This window comes from Alosa pseudoharengus, unplaced genomic scaffold (genome assembly GCF_046254945.1).
Source record: "Alosa pseudoharengus isolate Yale_2024_CS ecotype anadromous, Long Island Sound unplaced genomic scaffold, YU_APseudo_1.1 YU_APseudo_1.1_scf_9, whole genome shotgun sequence".
NCBI lineage: Eukaryota > Metazoa > Chordata > Actinopteri > Clupeiformes > Clupeidae > Alosa > Alosa pseudoharengus.
Window position 1 is genome coordinate 1,597,815 of NW_027468881.1, and position 25,130 is coordinate 1,622,944.

The window sequence follows — 25,130 nt, forward strand, 5'->3', positions numbered from 1 at the left end:
CCCTTTGCAACTGTCAAAGAAATCACATGAACACGGGAAGGCCTAGGGTAGCCTATACTGTACATCAGATGGCCTAAAGATAGCATTAGAGGATAGCACCTCTGCATAGCATTCAGTGATTTGCATGCAGTAATTTCAACACTGACCTTGATCTAGCCTAGTTTGGCTATTTAATGCTACGTTATTGCCAAAACACAACACATGAACTATAACAAGGACTTAATCACACAAAGTAGGCCTACTATTTTACTGACTATAAAAAATAATAATTATGTAGAAGTTTAGAAGGTTAGAACCCAGAATTGACCTGCACACTACAAAAGTGCACCGAATTCAACACAAATGACTCAATACACTTGGAGGAGGTATGAGTCCTTTCTTTTCCAGATATCTTAGGATTTCGCCGTAGTATCATTTCAGTATCGAGCATCGTGATATTTATGGCAGGTATCGTATCAAAGTCATACTTTTGGTATCGTGACAACACTAGTGTGGGTATAAGTTTGTGTGTATATGTGTGTATGTGTTTATTCTCCACAGGCTTGTTCTAAGTATGTAATCCACTTTCAAATGTTTAGAACACATTGAGTTTTGAGTGATGTTGATTGTATTCCTAGCTTTTCATGAATAATAATACATTTTATATATGTATATAATTTTCATATTATTCTGATTTATATAAGGAAGTTGTATTTGTTGAATCAAATTTATTTTATGTCTTTTCCGAAATGGTCTTCAATGAATACAGTATACTTGCTTCCTGTATTACTGGTAAGGTACAGTATGTTTTTTTTTTAATGTCATTCTTATTGACTGTAGCATTTGCTTATATACAAATAAATGGTTTATTCTTATAGACCAAATACATATAAACCATTGTTTCTGACTTGATTATTAGTTTTTATGCATACTTTTATGTTGTTGGTGAGAAAGTGAATGTGAATTCTGTCAACATTCTAAATCCCGTTTCCTGCATTTTTTTACACTGATCACTAAAATTATCATAACTTTTGAAAGGTTAATGATATTCCAATACAGTCTTTTTTGTTAAATAGCCCACAACTTGCTGAACATCGCAGGGCCAGCCAAACTATGAAAAAAAGTGCGACTTATAGTCCGGAAAATATGGTATATTAGGGCCTTTTGCCTTTGTTTAGTGACTGCAGAGAAATGGGGTGAAACTAGAACATAACTGCAAGTTTCATCCAAAAATTGGTATGGAACATGGATATCGATAATATGGATAATATGGATGGTCTACACGACCCCCTCCCCCCTCCCAAATCTCACACACACACCAAACCCCCTTAGAAATGTTGAATTTGTTATTGATTGTGTTAGCTTTAACCATTTTCAGTGTTTTCTGATGCATCTTAAAGGAGAATTCCGGTGTGATTTTGACCTAAAGTGTTTTGAAACATGATACCGAGTGTGAACGTATGTCTCATAGCCCATCTCGGCTTGTCCCCTGCACTCCGAAATCTGGCGCTAGTTAGCCGATGCTACCAACAAGGCGGTCAATGGTGGTGCCTCGGCATCGGCATAGCCATGCAAATAAATCACTGTTTTACACCATTTACGAGGCTCAATGTATCTCCACACTTCATTGGTAGACTTCCAAGGGCCCTGACATTTAAAACGAGACATTGAGAACTTTGAAAAACCACTGGTAGTTTACTTACAAGACGATTTATACAGACAGTATATTCTCGAAGTTTAGCGTTTGCAGCCATCTTGAATTTAGTCACGATAAGTCGAGCGACGAGTAAGAATGAACAGGTATGATAAGGGATCAGATTCCAAAAATAATTCAGTGGAAATTCATGGATTCCAGTTGCTGCTACTGGAAGAAACTGTAATCCATGCATTTCCACAGAATTATTTTTGGAATCTGATCCCTTATCATAGCTGTTCATTCTTACTCGTCGCTCGACTTATCGTGACTAAATTCAAGATGGCTGCAAACGCTAAACTTCGTGAAGATACTGTCTGTATAAATCGTCTTGTAAGTAAACTACCAGTGCTTTGTTAGGCATTGAAATTACACATGTGAATATCATCACAATAATGATATCCAAAATGTTTGTACACTTTCAGATCAATCACTTAAGGCATTGTCCATTTCTGGCACATTTCCTGCTTGACCAGGTGGTGGTGCTATGCCAGGCAGGCCCATTGGGTGTCTGGATATCTTCATAATCATAATATCTATTAACCTGAGAAGTTTCAGACCATTCATTCAAAGCATAGACCATTTCTGGCACATTTCCTGCTTGGCCAGATGGTGGCGCTATGCTAGGCATGTGAATTACACATGTGAATAGCATCACAATAATATCCAATATTTTATAAAGTTTTAGATGAATCAGTTAAGGCATCATCCATTTCTGGCACATTTCCTGCTTGGCCAGGTGGTGGCGCTATGCCAGACAGGCCCATTTGGTGTCTAGATGTCATCATAATCATAATATCTATTACCCTGAGAAAATTCAGACTATTCATTCAATGCACTGTGACTTTATGACCCATTCCCTGTTTATATGGTGAGATATTTAAACCATAATATATTACAACATATCAAAAATCCCTTCACAATTTAACATCAGCAACATCTTGGCATAATGTTTGCCAAATTTCAAATGAATGTGACAAACCGTCTAGGAGAAGTATGTTCAAATTGATCATGTGCCATCAGTATAATTGTCATTCTTTCTGTTGCCAGTTGGTGGCGCTATGCCAAACATGCATTATGGGCATGTGAATATCATCATTAACATGGTCTTTAATGACCTGTGAAATTTAAAACATTTCAAGCCATGCATGGTGAATTATGACACATTTATTGTTTGTCTGGAAAGGTATTAAAATTAAAAATTTCGCCATTTTGTCAAATTACAACATATCAAAAAAAGCCTTCACAATTTAGAATCAGGAACATCTCGGCGTCATGTATACCAACTTTGACATGAATCAGATCAACCGTCTAGGAGGAGTACGTTAAAATTGATCATGTCCACAACGCACAAATTCTTAATTACCTCACTTCCTGTGGGCGTGGCTAATGGCATGTTAATACAAAAGTTGTTTGTTTTTGGGAGTTACATACACCCCCCAAATTTGGTGTGTGTATCTAAAACTATATGCCAAACACAAGTCACAGTGACATAAGGGGGCGCTAGCGAGTCTCTGGGCCATACCCGGGGCCAAGCTTTTTTACCTAGCTGCTTTGTGTGACACCTGATGTGTGTGTCAAATTTCAAGACTTTTCAACCATGTTAACCACCTCAAAATATTTGCCAACAACGGGATCAGTCACCTAAGGGGGCGCTAGCGAGTCCCTGGGCCATGCCCGGGGTCAAGCTCTTGTACCTAACTGCGATGTGTGACACCTGACGTGTGTGCCAAATTTCAAGAGTTTTCGACCATGTTAACCACCTCAAAAACAGGAAAGCAAAAAAGTAGAATAACAATAATACTCAATAAATATAGCCGCAAGCGGCAATGGCGGGCCCGAGCACCTGCGGGCCGCAACCCGTGACATGTCGGAATCCAACAAAGCACCGACATGGTGCGTTTGTGAAATGTACATATTTAATGCGTGTGCTAGTTGTTTTTGTATTTTATTTTCTGCCACATTTACTCGCTTGGCCAGGTGGGGGCGTAATGCAAGGCAGGCCCATTGGGTGTCATCATAATCATAATATATATTAACCTGAGAAATTTCAGATCATTCATTTTAAGCAAAGAACATTTCTGATACACTTTTTGGTTGGCCAGATGGTGGCGCTATGTTAGGCATGAAAATTACACATGTGAATATCATAACAATAATGATATCCAAAATGTTTGTAAACTTTCAGATCAATCACTTAAGGCATTGTCCATTTCTGGCACATTTACTGCTTGACCAGGTGGTGGCGCTATGCCAGGCAGGCCCATTGGGTGTCTGGATATCATCATAATCATAATATCTATTAACCTGAAAAGTTTCAGACCATTTATTCAAAGCATAGAGCATTTCTGGCACATTTCCTGCTTGGCCAGAAGGTGGTGCTATGCTAGGCCTGTGAATTACGCATGTGAATATCATCACAATAATGATATCCAATATTTTATAAAGTTTCAGATCAATCACTTAAGGCATTGTCCATTTCTGGCACATTTCCTGCTTGGCCAGGTGGTGGCGCTATGCCAGGCAGGCCCATTGGGTGTCTGGATATCATCATAATCATGATATCTATTAACCTGAGAAGTTTCAGACCATTCATTCAATGCACTGTGATTTATGACACATTTCCTGTTTATGTGGTGAGATATTAAAATCATATCAAATATATTACAACATTCAAAAATCCATTCACAATTTAACATCAGCGACATCTTGGCATAATGTTTGCCAAATTTCAAATGAATCTGACAAACCGTCTAGGAGGAGTATGTTCAAATTGATCGATCATGTGAAATCAGCATAATTGCCATTCTTTCTGTTGCCAGTTGGTGGCGCTATGCCAAACATGCATTATGGGCATGTGAATATTATCATTAACATGGTCTTTAATGACCTGTGAAATTTAAAACATTTCAAGCCATGCATGGTGAATTATGACACATTAATTGTTCATGTGGAAGGGTATTAAAATTAATAATTTCGCCATTTCGTCAAATTACAACATATCAAAAAAAGGCTTCACAATTTATAATCAGGAACATCTCGGCGTCATGTATACTAACTTTGACATGAAGCGGATCAACCGTCTAGGAGGAGTATGTTAAAATTGATCATGTCCACAACGCACAAATTCTCAATTACCTCACTTCCTGTGGGCGTGGCTAATGACATGTTAATACAAAAGTTGTTTGTTTTTGGGAGTTACATACACCCACCAAATTTGGTGTGTGTATCTAAAACTATATGCCAACCACAATTCACAGTGACATAAGGGGGCGCTATGGAGTTCCTGGGCAACGCCCGGTGCCAAGCTTTTATCCCTGTCTATTCACTGTATCACTTGATGTGTGTGCCAAATTTCATGCGTTTTTACCCATGGGAAGCACCTCTTTTGGCATCATGATTCATCACATATTTCATCACATATTAGTCTGCACAAAATCCCAAATACCTCACTTCCTGTTGGGCGTGGCTAATGCATTGTACATACGAAAGTTGTTCATCTTGGGGAGATACAGACACCTACCAAATTTGGTGTGTGTAGCTGAAAGTATATGCCCACCACGGGATCAGTCATCTAAGTGGGCGTAAGGGGGCGCTAGCGAGTCTCTGGGCCATACCCGGGGCCAAGCTTTTTTACCTAGCTGCTTTGTGTGACACTTGATGTGTGTGCCAAATTTCAAGACTTTTCGATTATGTTAACCACCTCAAAATATTTGCCAACCACGGGATCAGTCACCTAAGGGGGCGCTAGCGAGTCCCTGGGCCACGCCCGGGGTCAAGTTCTTGTACCTAACTGCGATGCGTGACACCTGATGTGTGTGCCAAATTTCAAGAGTTTTCGACCATGTTAACCACCTCAAAAACAGGAAAGCAAAAAAGTGGAATAACAATAATAATAATAAATATAACCGCAAGCGGTGATTTACGGGGTCCGAGCAAAACGAACATGATGGCATAGCTTTTTAGTTTTACATATGCTTTGATTGTTTGGGCACAATTGTTCAAAAGAAACGTGATCGGATTTCGGTTATCGGATTTCAGTTACCGGATTTCAGCTATCGGATTGGATCAAATCTTGAAAATGGGTTGTTCAAAGGGAAACAAGGATCCTGAAATTGGATTAGATCACATAATCTATTCTTGGTTTTGATCTGGATAAAACCTTCACTTTGTGTCGTTCAAAACTTTTGAGTTGGATTGGAATAAATTTTATGCATAAAATTAGGATTACCCTGTGCTGTAACATTATAGTGTGCTAACCTCCACAACCCAACAGTATTCTAACAATACTTGATTCTACAGGACTATTTATTTGTTGTGGATAAGATGAAGGGTTTGATAATGGAAGGCAGTGTTTCCCACAGAATTGAATTGTATTTGTGGTGGTGGGTTCTGTGTCGGAGTCAATAAGATAAACAGCGTATAATTATACAGTTATACTTGCCTTGCACTACAAGTCCATATTGACAAGTAGCTGTAATGCTGTAATGTTATAGTGTGCTAACCTCCACAACCCAACAGCATTCTATTCTAGTATGCTAACCTCCACAACCCAACAGTATTAACACTAATGCTTCAGGTGGGATTTGAACACTCAACATAAGGATGACCAGTACAAGGCATTATCCCACTAAGCCACTGTCAATCCTACATCTTTGCCAGTCACATTCACATGGTGAAAATGTGTATTGGTAAACACACAAGAAAAACTCCAAGTATACATTTGACAATAAAATGAAGGGCTTTCCTGAAAGAGAACACCTGAAAACGTTTGGAAATTCTGGGACAATTAGACATTTGTAGAGAAGAACAGTAATGGATGAAATATAAATATGATAGACTTAATGATGAAGGAAAAATAGTAAACAAAGAAGTTCCCCTATATGTCTTCCGAGTGTGTCGGCATTCTGATTCTTGGCAACTAATGAGTGTGAATGTTGATTGCCTGATGTCATTCAGGTGCTGTTCAATGGTGTGACTCTTCAATAACCAATAGCATGTGCATCTTGAGCCTAAAGCTCTAGCAGGATTCGAACTCTCAACCTAACAAACACCAGCACTAGGCATTATCCCTCTGAGCCACTAACAATCCGACATATTAGGCAGTCACATTCACATGGTGAAAATGTGTGTTGGTAAACACACAAGTAAAACTCCAAGTATACATTTGACAATAAAATGAAGGGCTTTCCTGAAAGAGTTCACCTGAAAACTTTTGGATATTCTGGGGCAATTAGACATTTATAGAGAAGAACAGTAATGGATGAAATATAAATATGATAGACTTGATGAAGGAAAAATAGTAAACAAAGAAGTTCCCCTATATGTCATAGAGTGTGTCGGCATTCTGATTCTTGGCAACTAATGAGTGTGAATGTTAATTGCCTGATGTCATTCAGGTGCTGTTCAATGGTGTCAATCTTCAATAACCAATAGCATGTGCATCTTGAGCTTCAAGCTCTAGCAGGATTCGAACTCTCAACCTAACAAACACCAGCAGTGTGTAATGAGTGTGAATGTTAATTGCCTGATGTCATTCAGGTGCTGTTCAATGGTGTGACTCAGAAGGCTCAATGGTATGGAGTGATGACACGGAGATGGCAGGTTTCGGTGCAACACAAGTTAACTTTATTTGAGTTTCAATTCATCTGTTCTTTTGTTTTTTACTTGTATGTGTGCTGCATCAAAGAGGAAACAAACAGAAAATGGAGTAATCAGTGAAATGGGGTAAATCAGTACAGATCCCAACTCACAAACAAACCAAATGACATTTGAACAATAAACTGAAATCATATGGCTATATAAGGTGAAACTAAACAATACTTGACATCCCAAGTCAACCAACATCACCTAATCATCTCTCACATGGGACTCCAACACACCAAACCAACAAACAAAGACCTTAACTTTACACATGATGGCAGAGCTACTCTACAAACTGATAAACATCACAAAAGTCATAGTGAGGGTGATTAAAGTGATGACTTACGTTAACTCAAAGACGCACACAGAGCAGGACACACTGGAGTGCTGGGTTGAGATGAACAAAAGAGCGAACTGAGGGCGAGCAAACAATTTATCCTGGTCTGAGCCCCTGCTCCGGAGCTACAGGGTTTCCCAGCGGGTAAACTTTGGAAAGATTTGCAAAGATTTGGAAAAGATTTTTGAAAGACTACAGTCTCAGACCCTCTCACATCTAAAGACAAGTAGTAGAGTTTTAAGTCACAGACTATGATTTTGCAATGACTAGGGATCTTGCAGGGTCACTATTTACAAGACTGCAACATGATTCCTTTAAATTATTACCCATTGTGCAATAGATACACAGGAACTGAAAATTATAGCCTACTAAACTCAAAGTCATATTTTCGTGTTTCTGCAGCATTGTTTCATGCGTGACATCCTTAACCGATATAGAGTTGTTCTGTCAAGTGGAAGAGCCGACTAAATATGTATAAGAAATGACAAATATTATAAGAATAACAAATAATTATAGGCTACAGCTTATAATTATACAGTAATACTTGCCTTGCACTACAAGTCCATATTGACAAGTAGCTGTAATGTTATAGTGTGTTATCCTCCACAACCCAACAGCATTCTATTGTAGTATGCTAACATCCACAACTCACTAATGCTTCAAGTGGGATTTGAACTCTCAACCTAAGGATCACCAGTACAAGGCATTATCCCACTGAGCCACTGTCAATCCTACATGTTGGCCAGTCACATTCACATGGTGAAAATGTGTATTGGTAAACACACAAGAAAAACTCCAAGCATGGAGGGGCGATTAGACATTTGTAGAGAAGAACAGTAATGGATGAAATATAAATATGATAGACTTAATGATGAAGGAAAAATAGTAAACAAAGAAGTTGCCCTATATAGAGTGTGTCGGCATTCTGATTCTTGGCAACTAATGAGTGTGAATGTTAATTGTCTGATGTCATTCAGGTGCTGTTCAATAGTGTGAATCTTCAATAACCAATAGCATGTGCATCTTGAGCCTAAAGCTCTAGCAGGATTCGAACTCTCAACCTAACAAACACCAGCACTAGGCATTATCCCACTCAGCCACTGACAATCATACACATTGAGCAGTCACATTCAAATGGTGAAAATCTGTGTTGGCAAACACACAACATCAAGAAAATTCCTAGCATACATTTGACAATAGAATTAAGGGCTTTATAAAAAAGAGTACATATCTGAAAATGTGCACTGTTAATGGTATCCACCTAATGATGGTTGTATGGTTGTTATCCAAGAAAAAAAAATTACTCATATAGGAATATAGGTGATATAGGAGAAATGGGCTGAGTGGTCGAACTTTATTGGCCTATATCTCTGAAATGGAACAACGTATCCAAATTCTTTTGATAACTTTTGTGAGGCTTTGTCTAAACATTGTCTGTGAGAATTTTGGTGAAGATTTGATAATTTTTGAAGCCTGTGAAACTTTTTATGATGTTTGGCTTTTCTCTGAAATTGTGGCAAAAGTAAACATTTTTAGAGCATAAGACCAGGGTGAAAAAGATGCATCTGAATGTAGAGATTAATATGATGAAAGAATTTTGAGTCTAGGTGAATCTGGTAAGGAGAAATAAGCGTTTTTGACAAGAGCGCCACCTTTGGGTGCAGTACCCCAAATTTGGGTTATGGGTAGTGGGGGGTACTGGTAACAATACTTGAAAATGTCAAGTTTCTAGGACTTAGGGTTTATAGGAATATAGGTGATCTAGGAAAAAAGGCCTAAGTGGTCTAACTTTATTGGCCTATATCTCTGAAATGGAACAAAATATCAAAATTCTGAGCGATAACTTTTGTGAGGCTTGGTCTAAACATTGTCTGTGAGAATTTTGGTGAAGATTCGATTATTTTTGAAGAGTGTGAAACTTTTTATAATGTTTGGCTTTTCCATGAAATTGTGGAAAAAGTAAACATTTGTAGACCATAAGACCAGGGCCAAAAAGATGCATCTGAGTTTAGAGATTAATATTCTGAAAGAATTTTGAGTCTAGGTGAATCTGGTAAGGAGAAATAAGCATAATTAACTTTTTTTTTCAATAGCGCCACCTTTGGGTGCAGTACCCCAAATTTTGGGTTATGGGTAGAGGGGGGTACTGGTAACCATACCTGAAAATTTCAAGAGTTTTGGAGTTACGGTTTAGGCTGCAGTATGACTTTTACAGAATTTTGGCCAAAAAATGAACGGTACAGAAACAATAGGGTTCCTGCAGCTACGCTGCTCGGACCCCTAAATATAGCTGCAAGCAGCAATGTGGGGGCCAAGCAGTTGAGCAGGAGTTGTCATGGCAACCCAATGTTGTTACATTATACACACACCCAATTAACCCCCCGTCGCACACATACACATATACACAGATAAACCTCCTCTCCCACACACCCCAATAGCCCCCCACACATATGCACACCTCAAACATCACCAAATGTATTGTGCATAGTCAGGTTGTAGTCACGAGTCCATATACCAAGTTTGGTGTCGATACGAGAAAGTGTTGATAATTATAGCACCCCTAGTGGTCAAAAGTCACCAAATTTATTATGCGTCCTCAGGTTGTAGTCACGAGTCCATATACCAAGTTTGGTGTTGATACGAGAAAGTGTTGCAAATTATAGCACCCCTAGTGGTCAAAGGTTGCTAAAAGTATTGTCTGTCCTCAGGATGAGGTCCCAAGTCCATATACTAAGTTTGGTTTCAATATGTGAAAGCATTGCTGAAATATGAGCCCACTTCATGTGATTATAGCGCCACCTATAGGTCAAAAGTCATCAAATGTATTGAGCCCCCTCCTAATTGGGTCCTGAGGCCCTCTACTGAGTTTGGTGTTGATACGCAAAAGCCTTGCTGAGATCACTTCATTTCCTGTTTGGCGGCTTTGCCGCCAAACGTGATTGGTCGTCACAGGCAAGTGGTTTGGAATATGTCTCCAAAAAGCAATGCGTTTATGAGTCATGGTCTGACGATCATCTGCGTCAAGTTTCGTGAAAATCGGACAAACTTTATGACCTTTGATGCCTTTTAAGTGTTTTTGATGAAATCAAATATGGCGGTCGAATCAATTATGTTGACGTCACATGTTGGCATGTGTCGGCCTAAGGACCTCTCAAGGTATTAACAGATATCACTAATATGCTTTAATTCCAAACACATGACCCGTTACAGGCTAAAACGTAATTTTGCTAATTATAGCGCCACCTATAGGTCAAAAGTCATCAAATTTATTTAGCCTCCTCCTAATTGGGTCCTGAGACCCTGTACTGAGTTTGGTGTTGATACGCGAAAGCCTTGCTGAGATTACTTCACTTCCTGTTTGGCGGCTTCGCCGCCAAACTTGATTGGTCACCACGGGCGACGGGTTTTGAATATGGCTCCAAAAAGCAATGCATTTATGAGTCATGGTCTGAAGATCATCTGCGTCAAGTTTCGTGAAAATCGGACAAACTTTGCGAACTTTGATGCCTTTTAGGTGTTTTTGATTAAATCCAATATGGCAGCCTGATCAATTACGTTTACCTCATAAATTCACATCTGCGTTGAGTTCGGTCTCATCCAAGGATTCCAAATATACCTTAATGTTCAAAATGTGGTGTACCGTTCAAACGTTATGTGCATAGATGTAATAAAAAATTTGAAATGTTGGTGGCGCTAGAGCACTCAAAATGCAGACTTGAAACTTTGATAAATTAAAGATATGACTGAACCGAATCAATGTGCCGAATATCCCAACTTTTTACTGTATGGTTTAATGGCAAATTAGCGTTTCGTTATAATAATAATAATAAATATAACCGCAAGCGGTGATTTACGGGGTCCGAGCAAAACGAACATGATGGCATAGCTTTTTAGTTTTACATATGCTTTGATTGTTTGGGCACAATTGTTCAAAAGAAACGTGATCGGATTTCGGTTATCGGATTTCAGTTACCGGATTTCAGCTATCGGATTGGATCAAATCTTGAAAATGGGTTGTTCAAAGGGAAACAAGGATCCTGAAATTGGATTAGATCACATAATCTATTCTTGGTTTTGATCTGGATAAAACCTTCACTTTGTGTCGTTCAAAACTTTTGAGTTGGATTGGAATAAATTTGATGCATAAAATTAGGATTACCCTGTGCTGTAACATTATAGTGTGCTAACCTCCACAACCCAACAGTATTCTAACAATACTTGATTCTACAGGACTATTTATTTGTTGTGGATAAGATGAAGGGTTTGATAATGGAAGGCAGTGTTTCCCACAGAATTGAATTGTATTTGTGGTGGTGGGTTCTGTGTCGGAGTCAATAAGATAAACAGCGTATAATTATACAGTTATACTTGCCTTGCACTACAAGTCCATATTGACAAGTAGCTGTAATGCTGTAATGTTATAGTGTGCTAACCTCCACAACCCAACAGCATTCTATTCTAGTATGCTAACCTCCACAACCCAACAGTATTTTAACACTAATGCTTCAGGTGGGATTTGAACACTCAACATAAGGATGACCAGTACAAGGCATTATCCCACTAAGCCACTGTCAATCCTACATCTTTGCCAGTCACATTCACATGGTGAAAATGTGTATTGGTAAACACACAAGAAAAACTCCAAGTATACATTTGACAATAAAATGAAGGGCTTTCCTGAAAGAGAACACCTGAAAACGTTTGGAAATTCTGGGACAATTAGACATTTGTAGAGAAGAACAGTAATGGATGAAATATAAATATGATAGACTTAATGATGAAGGAAAAATAGTAAACAAAGAAGTTCCCCTATATGTCATAGAGTGTGTCGGCATTCTGATTCTTGGCAACTAATGAGTGTGAATGTTAATTGCCTGATGTCATTCAGGTGCTGTTCAATGGTGTCAATCTTCAATAACCAATAGCATGTGCATCTTGAGCTTCAAGCTCTAGCAGGATTCGAACTCTCAACCTAACAAACACCAGCAGTGTGTAATGAGTGTGAATGTTAATTGCCTGATGTCATTCAGGTGCTGTTCAATGGTGTGACTCAGAAGGCTCAATGGTATGGAGAGATGACACGGAGATGGCAGGTTTCGGTGCAACACAAGTTAACTTTATTTGAGTTTCAATTCATCTGTTCTTTTGTTCTTTACTTGTATGTGTGCTGCATCAAAGAGGAAACAAACAGAAAATGGAGTAATCAGTGAAATGGGGTAAATCAGTACAGATCCCAACTCAGAAACAAACCAATTGACATTTGAACAATAAACTGAAATCATATGGCTATATAAGGTACAACTAAACAATACTTGACATCCCAAGTCAACCAACATCACCTAATCATCTCTCACATGGGACTCCAACACACCAAACCAACAAACAAAGACCTTAACTTTACACATGATGGCAGAGCTACTCTACAAACTGATAAACATCACAAAAGTCATAGTGAGGGTGATTAAAGTGATGACTTACGTTAACTCAAAGACGCACACAGAGCAGGACACACTGGAGTGCTGGGTTGAGATGAACAAAAGAGCGAACTGAGGGCGAGCAAACAATTTATCCTGGTCTGAGCCCCTGCTCCGGAGCTACAGGGTTTCCCAGCGGGTAAACTTTGGAAAGATTTGCAAAGATTTGGAAAAGATTTTTGAAAGACTACAGTCTCAGACCCTCTCACATCTAAAGACAAGTAGTAGAGTTTTAAGTCACAGACTATGATTTTGCAATGACTAGGGATCTTGCAGGGTCACTATTTACAAGACTGCAACATGATTCCTTTAAATTATTACCCATTGTGCAATAGATAAACAGGAACTGAAAATTATAGCCTACTAAACTCAAAGTCGTATTTTCATGTTTCTGCAGCATTGTTTCATGCGTGACATCCTTAACCGATATAGAGTTGTTCTGTCAAGTGGAAGAGCCGACTAAATATGTATAAGAAATGACAAATATTATAAGAATAACAAATAATTATAGGCTACAGCTGATACAGTAATACTTGCCTTGCACTACAAGTCCATATTGACAAGTAGCTGAAATGTTATAGTGTGTTATCCTCCACAACCCAACAGCATTCTATTGTAGTATGCTAACATCCACAACTCACTAATGCTTCAAGTGGGATTTGAACTCTCAACCTAAGGATCACCAGTACAAGGCATTATCCCACTGAGCCACTGTCAATCCTACATGTTGGCCAGTCACATTCACATGGTGAAAATGTGTATTGGTAAACACACAAGAAAAACTCCAAGCATGGAGGGGCGATTAGACATTTGTAGAGATGAACACTAATAGATTAAATATAAATATGATAGACTTAATGATGAAGGAAAAATAGTAAACAAAGAAGTTCCCCTGAATGTCATAGAGTGTCTCGGCATTCTGATTCTTGGCAACTGATGAGTGTGAATGTTGATTGCCTGATGTCATTCAGGTGCTGTTCAATGGTGTGAATCTTCAATAACCAATAGTATTCGAGCTAGAGCCTAAAGCACTACCGGGGATTCGAACCCTCAACCTAACAAACACCAGCACTAGGCATTATCCCACTGAGCCACTGACAATCCTACATATTGGGTAGTCACATTCACATGGTGAAAATGTGTGTTGGTAAACACACAAGAAAAACTCCAAGTATATATTTGACAATAAAATGAAGGGCTTTCCTGAAAAAATACACCTGAAAACTTTTGGATATTCTGGGGCAATTAGACATTTATAGAGAAGAACAGTAATGGATGAAATATAAATATGATAGACTTAATGATGAAGGAAAAATAGTAAACAAAGAAGTTCCCCTATATGTCATAGAGTGTGTCGGCATTCTGATTCTTGGCAACTAATGAGTGTGAATGTTAATTGTCTGATGTCATTCAGGTGCTGTTCAATAGTGTGAATCTTCAATAACCAATAGCATGTGCATCTTGAGCCTAAAGCTCTAGCAGGATTCGAACTCTCAACCTAACAAACACCAGCACTAGACATTATCCCACTCTGCCACTGACAATCATACACATTCAGCAGTCACATTCAAATGGTGAAAATGTGTGTTGGTAAACACACAAGAAAAACTCCAAGTATACATTTGACAATAAAATGAAGGGCTTTCCTGAAAGAGTACACCTGAAAACTTTTGGATATTCTGGGGCAATTAGACATTTATAGAGAAGAACAGTAATGGATGAAATATAAATATGATAGACTTAATGATGAAGGAAAAATAGTAAACAAAGAAGTTCCCCTATATGTCATAGAGTGTGTCGGCATTCTGATTCTTGGCAACTAATGAGTGTGAATGTTAATTGTCTGATGTCATTCAGGTGCTGTTCAATAGTGTGAATCTTCAATAACCAATAGCATGTGCATCTTGAGCCTAAAGCTCTAGCAGGATTCGAACTCTCAACCTAACAAACACCAGCACTAGACATTATCCCACTCTGCCACTGACAATCATACACATTGAGCAGTCACATTCAAATGGTGAAAATGTGTGTTGGCAAACACACAACATCAAGAAAATTCCTAGCATACATTTGACAATAGAATTAAGGGCTTTATAAAAAAGAGTACATATCTGAAAATGTGCACTGTTAATGGTATCCACCTAATGATGGTTGTATGGTTGTTATCCAAGAAAAAAAATTACTCATATAGGAATATAGGTGATATAGGAGAAATGGGCTGAGTGGTCGAACTTTATTGGCCTATATCTCTGAAATGGAACAACGTATCCAAATTCTTTTGATAACTTTTGTGAGGCTTTGTCTAAACATTGTCTGTGAGAATTTTGGTGAAGATTTGATAATTTTTGAAGCCTGTGAAACTTTTTATGATGTTTGGCTTTTCTCTGAAATTGTGGCAAAAGTAAACATTTTTAGAGCATAAGACCAGGGTGAAAAAGATGCATCTGAATGTAGAGATTAATATGATGAAAGAATTTTGAGTCTAGGTGAATCTGGTAAGGAGAAATAAGCGTTTTTGACAAGAGCGCCACCTTTGGGTGCAGTACCCCAAATTTGGGTTATGGGTAGTGGGGGGTACTGGTAACAATACTTGAAAATGTCAAGTTTCTAGGACTTACGGTTTATAGGAATATAGGTGATCTAGGAAAAAAGGCCTAAGTGGTCTAACTTTATTGGCCTATATCTCTGAAATGAAACAAAATATCAAAATTCTGAGCGATAACTTTTGTGAGGCTTGGTCTAAACATTGTCTGTGAGAATTTTGGTGAAGATTCGATTATTTTTGAAGAGTGTGAAACTTTTTATAATGTTTGGCTTTTCCATGAAATTGTGGAAAAAGTAAACATTTGTAGACCATAAGACCAGGGCCAAAAATATGCATCTGAGTTTAGAGATTAATATTCTGAAAGAATTTTGAGTCTAGGTGAATCTGGTAAGGAGAAATAAGCATAATTAACTTTTTTTTTCAATAGCGCCACCTTTGGGTGCAGTACCCCAAATTTTGGGTTATGGGTAGAGGGGGGTACTGGTAACCATACCTGAAAATTTCAAGAGTTTTGGAGTTACGGTTTAGGCTGCAGTATGACTTTTACAGAATTTTGGCCAAAAAATGAACGGTACAGAAACAATAGGGTTCCTGCAGCTACGCTGCTCGGACCCCTAAATATAACCGCAAGCGGTGATTTACGGGGTCCGAGCAAAACGAACATGATGGCATAGCTTTTTAGTTTTACATATGCTTTGATTGTTTGGGCACAATTGTTCAAAAGAAACGTGATCGGATTTCGGTTATCGGATTTCAGTTACCGGATTTCAGCTATCGGATTGGATCAAATCTTGAAAATGGGTTGTTCAAAGGGAAACAAGGATCCTGAAATTGGATTAGATCACATAATCTATTCTTGGTTTTGATCTGGATAAAACCTTCACTTTGTGTCGTTCAAAACTTTTGAGTTGGATTGGAATAAATTTTATGCATAAAATTAGGATTACCCTGTGCTGTAACATTATAGTGTGCTAACCTCCACAACCCAACAGTATTCTAACAATACTTGATTCTACAGGACTATTTATTTGTTGTGGATAAGATGAAGGGTTTGATAATGGAAGGCAGTGTTTCCCACAGAATTGAATTGTATTTGTGGTGGTGGGTTCTGTGTCGGAGTCAATAAGATAAACAGCGTATAATTATACAGTTATACTTGCCTTGCACTACAAGTCCATATTGACAAGTAGCTGTAATGCTGTAATGTTATAGTGTGCTAACCTCCACAACCCAACAGCATTCTATTCTAGTATGCTAACCTCCACAACCCAACAGTATTTTAACACTAATGCTTCAGGTGGGATTTGAACACTCAACATAAGGATGACCAGTACAAGGCATTATCCCACTAAGCCACTGTCAATCCTACATCTTTGCCAGTCACATTCACATGGTGAAAATGTGTATTGGTAAACACACAAGAAAAACTCCAAGTATACATTTGACAATAAAATGAAGGGCTTTCCTGAAAGAGAACACCTGAAAACGTTTGGAAATTCTGGGACAATTAGACATTTGTAGAGAAGAACAGTAATGGATGAAATATAAATATGATAGACTTAATGATGAAGGAAAAATAGTAAACAAAGAAGTTCCCCTATATGTCTTCGAGTGTGTCGGCATTCTGATTCTTGGCAACTAATGAGTGTGAATGTTGATTGCCTGATGTCATTCAGGTGCTGTTCAATGGTGTGACTCTTCAATAACCAATAGCATGTGCATCTTGAGCCTAAAGCTCTAGCAGGATTCGAACTCTCAACCTAACAAACACCAGCAGTGTGTAATGAGTGTGAATGTTAATTGCCTGATGTCATTCAGGTGCTGTTCAATGGTGTGACTCAGAAGGCTCAATGGTATGGAGTGATGACACGGAGATGGCAGGTTTCGGTGCAACACAAGTTAACTTTATTTGAGTTTCAATTCATCTGTTCTTTTGTTCTTTACTTGTATGTGTGCTGCATCAAAGAGGAAACAAACAGAAAATGGAGTAATCAGTGAAATGGGGTAAATCAGTACAGATCCCAACTCACAAACAAACCAATTGACATTTGAACAATAAACTGAAATCATATGGCTATATAAGGTACAACTAAACAATACTTGACATCCCAAGTCAACCAACATCACCTAATCATCTCTCACATGGGACTCCAACACACCAAACCAACAAACAAAGACCTTAACTTTACACATGATGGCAGAGCTAACTCTACAAACTGATAAACATCACAAAAGTCATAGTGAGGGTGATTAAAGTGATGACTTACGTTAACTCAAAGACGCACACAGAGCAGGACACACTGGAGTGCTGGGTTGAGATGAACAAAAGAGCGAACTGAGGGCGAGCAAACAATTTATCCTGGTCTGAGCCCCTGCTCCGGAGCTACAGGGTTTCCCAGCGGGTAAACTTTGGAAAGATTTGCAAAGATTTGGAAAAGATTTTTGAAAGACTACAGTCTTAGACCCTCTCACATCTAAAGACAAGTAGTAGAGTTTTAAGTCACAGACTATGATTTTGCAATGACTAGGGATCTTGCAGGGTCACTATTTACAAGACTGCAACATGATTCCTTTAAATTATTACCCATTGTGCAATAGATAAACAGGAACTGAAAATTATAGCCTACTAAACTCAAAGTCGTATTTTCATGTTTCTGCAGCATTGTTTCATGCGTGACATCCTTAACCGATATAGAGTTGTTCTGTCAAGTGGAAGAGCCGACTAAATATGTATAAGAAATGACAAATATTATAAGAATAACAAATAATTATAGGCTACAGCTTATAATTATACAGTAATACTTGCCTTGCACTACAAGTCCATATTGACAAGTAGCTGTAATGTTTATAGTGTGTTATCCTCCACAACCCAACAGCATTCTATTGTAGTATGCTAACATCCACAACTCACTAATGCTTCAAGTGGGATTTGAATTCTCAATCTAAGGATCAGCAGTACAAGGCATTATCCCACTGAGCCACTGTCAATCCTACATGTTGGCCAGTCACATTCACAGGGTGAAAATGTGTATTGGTAAACACACAAGAAAAACTCCAAGCATGGAGGGGCGATTAGACATTTGTAGAGATGAACACTAATAGATTAAATATAAATATGATAGACTTAATGATGAAGGAAAAATAGTAAACAAAGAAGTTCCCCTGAATGTCATAGAGTGTCTCGGCATTCTGATTCTTGGCAACTGATGAGTGTGAATGTTGATTGCCTGATGTCATTCAGGTGCTGTTCAATGGTGTGAATCTTCAATAACCAATAGTATTCGAGCTAGAGCCTAAAGCACTACCGGGGATTCGAACCCTCAACCTAACAAACACCAGCACTAGGCATTATCCCACTGAGCCACTGACAATCCTACATATTGGGTAGTCACATTCACATGGTGAAAATGTGTGTTGGTAAACACACAAGAAAAACTCCAAGTATACATTTGACAATAAAATGAAGGGCTTTCCTGAAAGAGTACACCTGAAAACTTTTGGATATTCTGGGGCAATTAGACATTTATAGAGAAGAACAGTAATGGATGAAATATAAATATGATAGACTTAATGATGAAGGAAAAATAGTAAACAAAGAAGTTCCCCTATATGTCATAGAGTGTGTCGGCATTCTGATTCTTGGCAACTAATGAGTGTGAATGTTAATTGTCTGATGTCATTCAGGTGCTGTTCAATAGTGTGAATCTTCAATAACCAATAGCATGTGCATCTTGAGCCTAAAGCACTACCGGGGATTCGAACCCTCAACCTAACAAACACCAGCACTAGGCATTATCCCACTGAGCCACTGACAATCCTACATATTGGGTAGTCACATTCACATGGTGAAAATGTGTGTTGGTAAACACACAAGAAAAACTCCAAGTATACATTTGACAATAAAATGAAGGGCTTTCCTGAAAGAGTACACCTGAAAACTTTTGGATATTCTGGGGCAATTAGACATTTATAGAGAAGAACAGTAATGGATGAAATATAAATATGATAGACTTAATGATGAAGGAAAAATAGTAAACAAAGAAGTTCCCCTATATGTCATAGAGTGTGTCGGCATTCTGATTCTTGGCAACTAATGAGTGTGAATGTTAATTGTCTGATGTCATTCAGGTGCTGTTCAATAGTGTGAATCTTCAATAACCAATAGCATGTGCATCTTGAGCCTAAAGCTCTAGCAGGATTCGAACTCTCAACCTAACAAACACCAGCACTAGGCATTATCCCACTCAGCCACTGACAATCATACACATTGAGCAGTCACATTCAAATGGTGAAAATGTGTGTTGGCAAACACACAACATCAAGAAAATTCCTAGCATACATTTGACAATTAAATTAAGGGCTTTATAAAAAAGAGTACATATCTGAAAATGTGCACTGTTAATGGTATCCACCTAATGATGGTTGTATGGTTGTTATCCAAGAAAAAAAATTACTCATATAGGAATATAGGTGATATAGGAGAAATGGGCTGAGTGGTCGAACTTTATTGGCCTATATCTCTGAAATGGAACAACGTATCCAAATTCTTTTGCTAACTTTTGTGAGGCTTTGTCTAAACATTGTCTGTGAGAATTTTGGTGAAGATTTGATAATTTTTGAAGCCTGTGAAACTTTTTATGATGTTTGGCTTTTCTCTGAAATTGTGGCAAAAGTAAACATTTTTAGAGCATAAGACCAGGGTGAAAAAGATGCATCTGAATGTAGAGATTAATATGATGAAAGAATTTTGAGTCTAGGTGAATCTGGTAAGGAGAAATAAGCGTTTTTGACAAGAGCGCCACCTTTGGGTGCAGTACCCCAAATTTGGGTTATGGGTAGTGGGGGGTACTGGTAACAATACTTGAAAATGTCAAGTTTCTAGGACTTACGGTTTATAGGAATATAGGTGATCTAGGAAAAAAGGCCTAAGTGGTCTAACTTTATTGGCCTATATATCTGAAATGGAACAAAATATCAAAATTCTGAGCGATAACTTTTGTGAGGCTTGGTCTAAACATTGTCTGTGATAATTTTGGTGAAGATTCGATTATTTTTGAAGAGTGTGAAACTTTTTATAATGTTTGGCTTTTCCATGAAATTGTGGAAAAAGTAAACATTTGTAGACCATAAGACCAGGGCCAAAAAGATGCATCTGAGTTTAGAGATTAATATTCTGAAAGAATTTTGAGTCTAGGTGAATCTGGTAAGGAGAAATAAGCATAATTAACTTTTTTTTTCAATAGCGCCACCTTTGGGTGCAGTACCCCAAATTTTGGGTTATGGGTAGAGGGGGGTACTGGTAACCATACCTGAAAATTTCAAGAGTTTTGGAGTTACGGTTTAGGCTGCAGTATGACTTTTACAGAATTTTGGCCAAAAAATGAACGGTACAGAAACAATAGGGTTCCTGCAGCTACGCTGCTCGGACCCCTAATAATAAGAATACGTAGAATCACTATGGGTTGCCTCGCAGCTTCGCTGCTTGGCCCCCAAATATAGCTGCAAGCAGCAATGTGGGGGCCAAGCAGTTGAGCAGGAGTTGTCATGGCAACCCAATGTTGCTACATTATACACACACCCAATTAACCACCCGTCCCACACACACATACACAGATAAACTTCCTCTCCCACACACCCCAATAACCCCCCACACATATGCATACCTCAAACATCACCAAATGTATTGTGCATAGTCAGGTTGTAGTCACGAGTCCACATACCAAGTTTGTTGTCGATACGAGAAAGTGTTGATAATTATAGCACCCCTAGTGGTCAAAAGTCACCAAATTTATTGTGCGTCCTCAGGTTGTAGTCACGAGTCCATATACCAAGTTTGGTGTTGATACGAGAAAGTGTTGCAAATTATAGCAACCCTAGTGGTCAAAGGTTGCTAAAATTATTGTCTGTCCTCAGGATGAGGTCCCAAGTCCATATACTAAGTTTGGTTTCAATATGTGAAAGCATTGCTGAAATATGAGCCCACTTCTTGTGATTATTGCGCCACCTATAGGTCAAAAGTCATCACATTTATTGAGCCTCCTCCTAATTGGGTCCTGAGACCCTGTACTGAGTCTGGTGTTGATATGCGAAAGCCTTGCTGAGATCACTTCACTTCCTGTTTGGCGGCTTCGCCGCCAAACGTGATTGGTTGTCACGGGCAACCGGTTTTGAATATGTCTCCAAAAAGCAATGCGTTTATGAGTCATGGTCTGACGATCGATCATCTGAACCAAGTTTCATGAAAATCGGATGAACTTTGTGACCTTTGATGCCTTTTAAGTGATTTTGATTAAATCCAATATGGCGGCCAGATCAATTATGTTGACATCACAAAATCACATCTGTCAGCCTTAGGACCTCCCAGAGACATCACTAGTATATTAACATTAACATTAACAGACACCAATAGTAAGTTTTAATTCCAAACACATCACCCGTTACAGGCCAAAATGTAATTTTGCTTATTATAGCGCCACCTATAGGTCAAAAGTCATCAAATTTATTGAGCCTTCTCCTTATTGGGTCCTGACCCCATGTACTGAGTTTGGTTTTGATACGTTAAAGCTTTACTGAGATATTACTTCGCTTCCTGTTTGGCGGCTTCGCCGCCAAACTTGATTGGTCGTCACAGGCAACCGGTTTTGAATATGTCTCCAAAAAGCAATGCGTTTATGAGTCATGGTCTGACGATCATCTGCGTCAAGTTTCGTGAAAATCGGAGAAACTTTCTGACCTTTGATGCCTTTTAAGTGTTTTTGATGACATCCAATATGGCGGTCGAATTAATTATGTTGACGTCACATGTTGGCATGTTTCGGCCTAAGGACCTCTCAAGGTATTAACAGATATCACTAATATGCTTTAATTCCAAACACATGACCCGTTACAGGCTAAAACATAATTTTGCTAATTATAGCGCCACCTATAGGTCAAAAGTCATCAAATTTATTGAGCCTCCTCCTAATTGGGTACTGAGACCCTGTACTGAGTTTGGTGTTGATACGCTAAAAGCCTTGCTGAGATATCACTTCACTTCCTGTTTGGCGGCTTCGCCGCCAAACTTGATTGGTCGTCACAGGCAACCGGTTTTGAATATGTCTCCAAAAAGCAATGCGTTTATGAGTCATGGTCTGACGATCATCTGCGTCAAGTTTCATGAAAATCGGAGAAACTTTGTGACCTTTGATGCCTTTTAAATGTTTTTGATGAAATCCAATATGGCGGAAGATCCAACATGGCGGAAATTGACGTAATTGAGTGCGTTGAGTTCAGCCTCATCCAAGGCTTCCAAATATGTTGCGATATTCAAAATCGGGCATACGGTTCAAAAGTTAATTGCATGGATGCAATGTCAACTTTGACCCATTGGTGGCGCTAGACTGTCTGTGGTTCAGGCATAAAACTTGGTCAAATTAATTATTATACTGTCCTGAATCAATGTGCCAAATTTTACAACTTTTTACTGTACGGTTCTATGGGCTGCCATAGACTCTCATTGCGGAAGAAAGTTGCATAATAATAGGAATAGGTAGAATCACTATGGGTTGCCTCGCAGCTTCGCTGCTTGGCCCCAAATAATAATCCTTACAAAAACAATAGGACAATAGGGCCTTGCGCCCTTCGGTGCTCGGGCCCTAATAATAATAAGAATCCTTACAAAAACAATAGGGCCTTGCGCCCTTCGGTGCTCGGGCCCTAATAAGAAGCCTAGGAAGAACAGTACAGTGCATTTTCATGCACTGTAATAATAAGAAGCCTAGGAAGAACAGCACAGTGCATTTTCATGCACTGTAATAATAATAGATAAGAAGCCCAGTGATAACAGTACAGTGCACAACTTGCTGAACATGTCATACACTCTATATTCATTTTCATGCACTGCATAATAAGAAGCCTAGGAAGAACATACACTTACTATCAATTCATAAAAAGTCCATACCTCTTGGTAGTGCTGTGGAGCTTGAAGAAGCTTGATTTAAGACCTTAGGTGTTGGACTGATGTTATACAGATGGTCACTGTCCAGATCTAACTTTCTTTTCACCTGCAAATAACCCAAAATTATGCATGGTAAGGAGGTTTGCACAATAGGCCTATGAAACTTTAGTTGTCTTGAGCAATATATAGGCCTAGCATAATAAATAGAAATGGATTGAAAAAAATGTGAGTTACAAATACCTTACTATGCAATTTACAATAGGAAGTCTTACCTAGGTAAAAAAATAGAATAATATAAGATAAGGCTATACGCACCGGTGGTCGACCCAAACATGTTCGGAGGCGCTCATCATCTGTAGTCGAAGTTTGGGGCGTGGCAACAAAGTATAGGTCTCCTGGACAAACTGTGGGAAAGGCGACATTACTTGGAGTCGAAATGATCACAACTGGCTGGTCGCTCAAGTCAAACGCTCCAGACTTTACTAGTGACTCGAAATCTGCTAGTAAATCCTCCGAGTTCCTCCCCGATAAAAGTGTGTCAGACATGGCTTAAAAGTTTTTTAGTAATTGCTTTTTCAATAACAAAACTAACGAGTTAGGCCTACATGTTTATTCCACAGCACAATCAGTAGGCCTTTATTTCTTACGTTCCAGCCTACCTGCTGTCTAATTTGATAAAGGCAAGAAACGCATCATAGTTCAGTGGTTTATATCGCGAGCTATCTTTTCCCGGCGGTGGAGCGGCACAACTTTACTCTGCAACAAGAGTTACATAGGCTAAATTATTCCAATACTATTACCACCATGACAACGCTGAACCGTACTGGAAGTTATAGTTACGAATGCATCACTCATGTGCCCCCACAGGTCACTTCACTAAAATTATTTAACAGTTACAGTACAGTAAGTAGGCTACTTGGGCAGACTTAACCAAATTCCATACATCTATTCCATACATCCTCTACATCTAACGTTAGGCTACGTTCCACAAAGTCCACAAACAGCCTACATAAGCTACAACTTCTGGCATCCGTGACAATCGTAGGCTAAATTTGGACGGCACTAATGTAGCCTACAATCCATAAGACAAACTCCAATTGTTTAGTAAAAAAAAATACGACTGTTGATCTGCGTGCAGCTTCCGAGGGTGCATTCAATGAATACAGCAAATAGAAAATAGCCTTCCCCGTTAACTTTCGAAATTCGCTGTAAGCTAGCCTAACGTTAACTATTACATTTCCACATTGTTATGTTGACTCTGTTGATCTGACGCTGTAGTTTACGCGCCAAATCCATTTTGCCGCGAAACTGACACGTGTGTTACATTCTTACACCATGATTGGACATCTTAAGGTCAGAATTGTGTGAGGTAGAAACAGGATGTTAACATTTGGGGCTACATTTGGTAATGGTTTCAAATTAAAAGTTGACACTCGACACAATCAATAGGATAGATGCTGTCAGAAAGGGAAAACCTGCCTTGCCTACTACAGTAGTAATGGTAGAAGAGTGTAAGAATGTAA

At 38.7% G+C, this 25,130-nt stretch overlaps 1 protein-coding gene across 1 annotated transcript in view; it reads right to left on the minus strand.

The window, feature by feature from the left end:
• e2f1 (E2F transcription factor 1) overlaps positions 1-24,885 on the minus strand; it is an 80,014-nt gene extending 55,129 nt beyond the window's left edge. Inside the window, exons 1-2 of the mRNA XM_076277450.1 lie at positions 23,923-24,885; positions 23,611-23,713 (exon numbers count right to left, since the gene is read on the minus strand). Of these exons, the coding sequence (XP_076133565.1) occupies positions 23,611-23,713; positions 23,923-24,153 (334 nt within the window). The 5' untranslated portion in view covers positions 24,154-24,885. The remainder of the gene's footprint in view (positions 1-23,610; positions 23,714-23,922) is intronic.
• Positions 24,886-25,130: the final 245 nt, after the last annotated feature.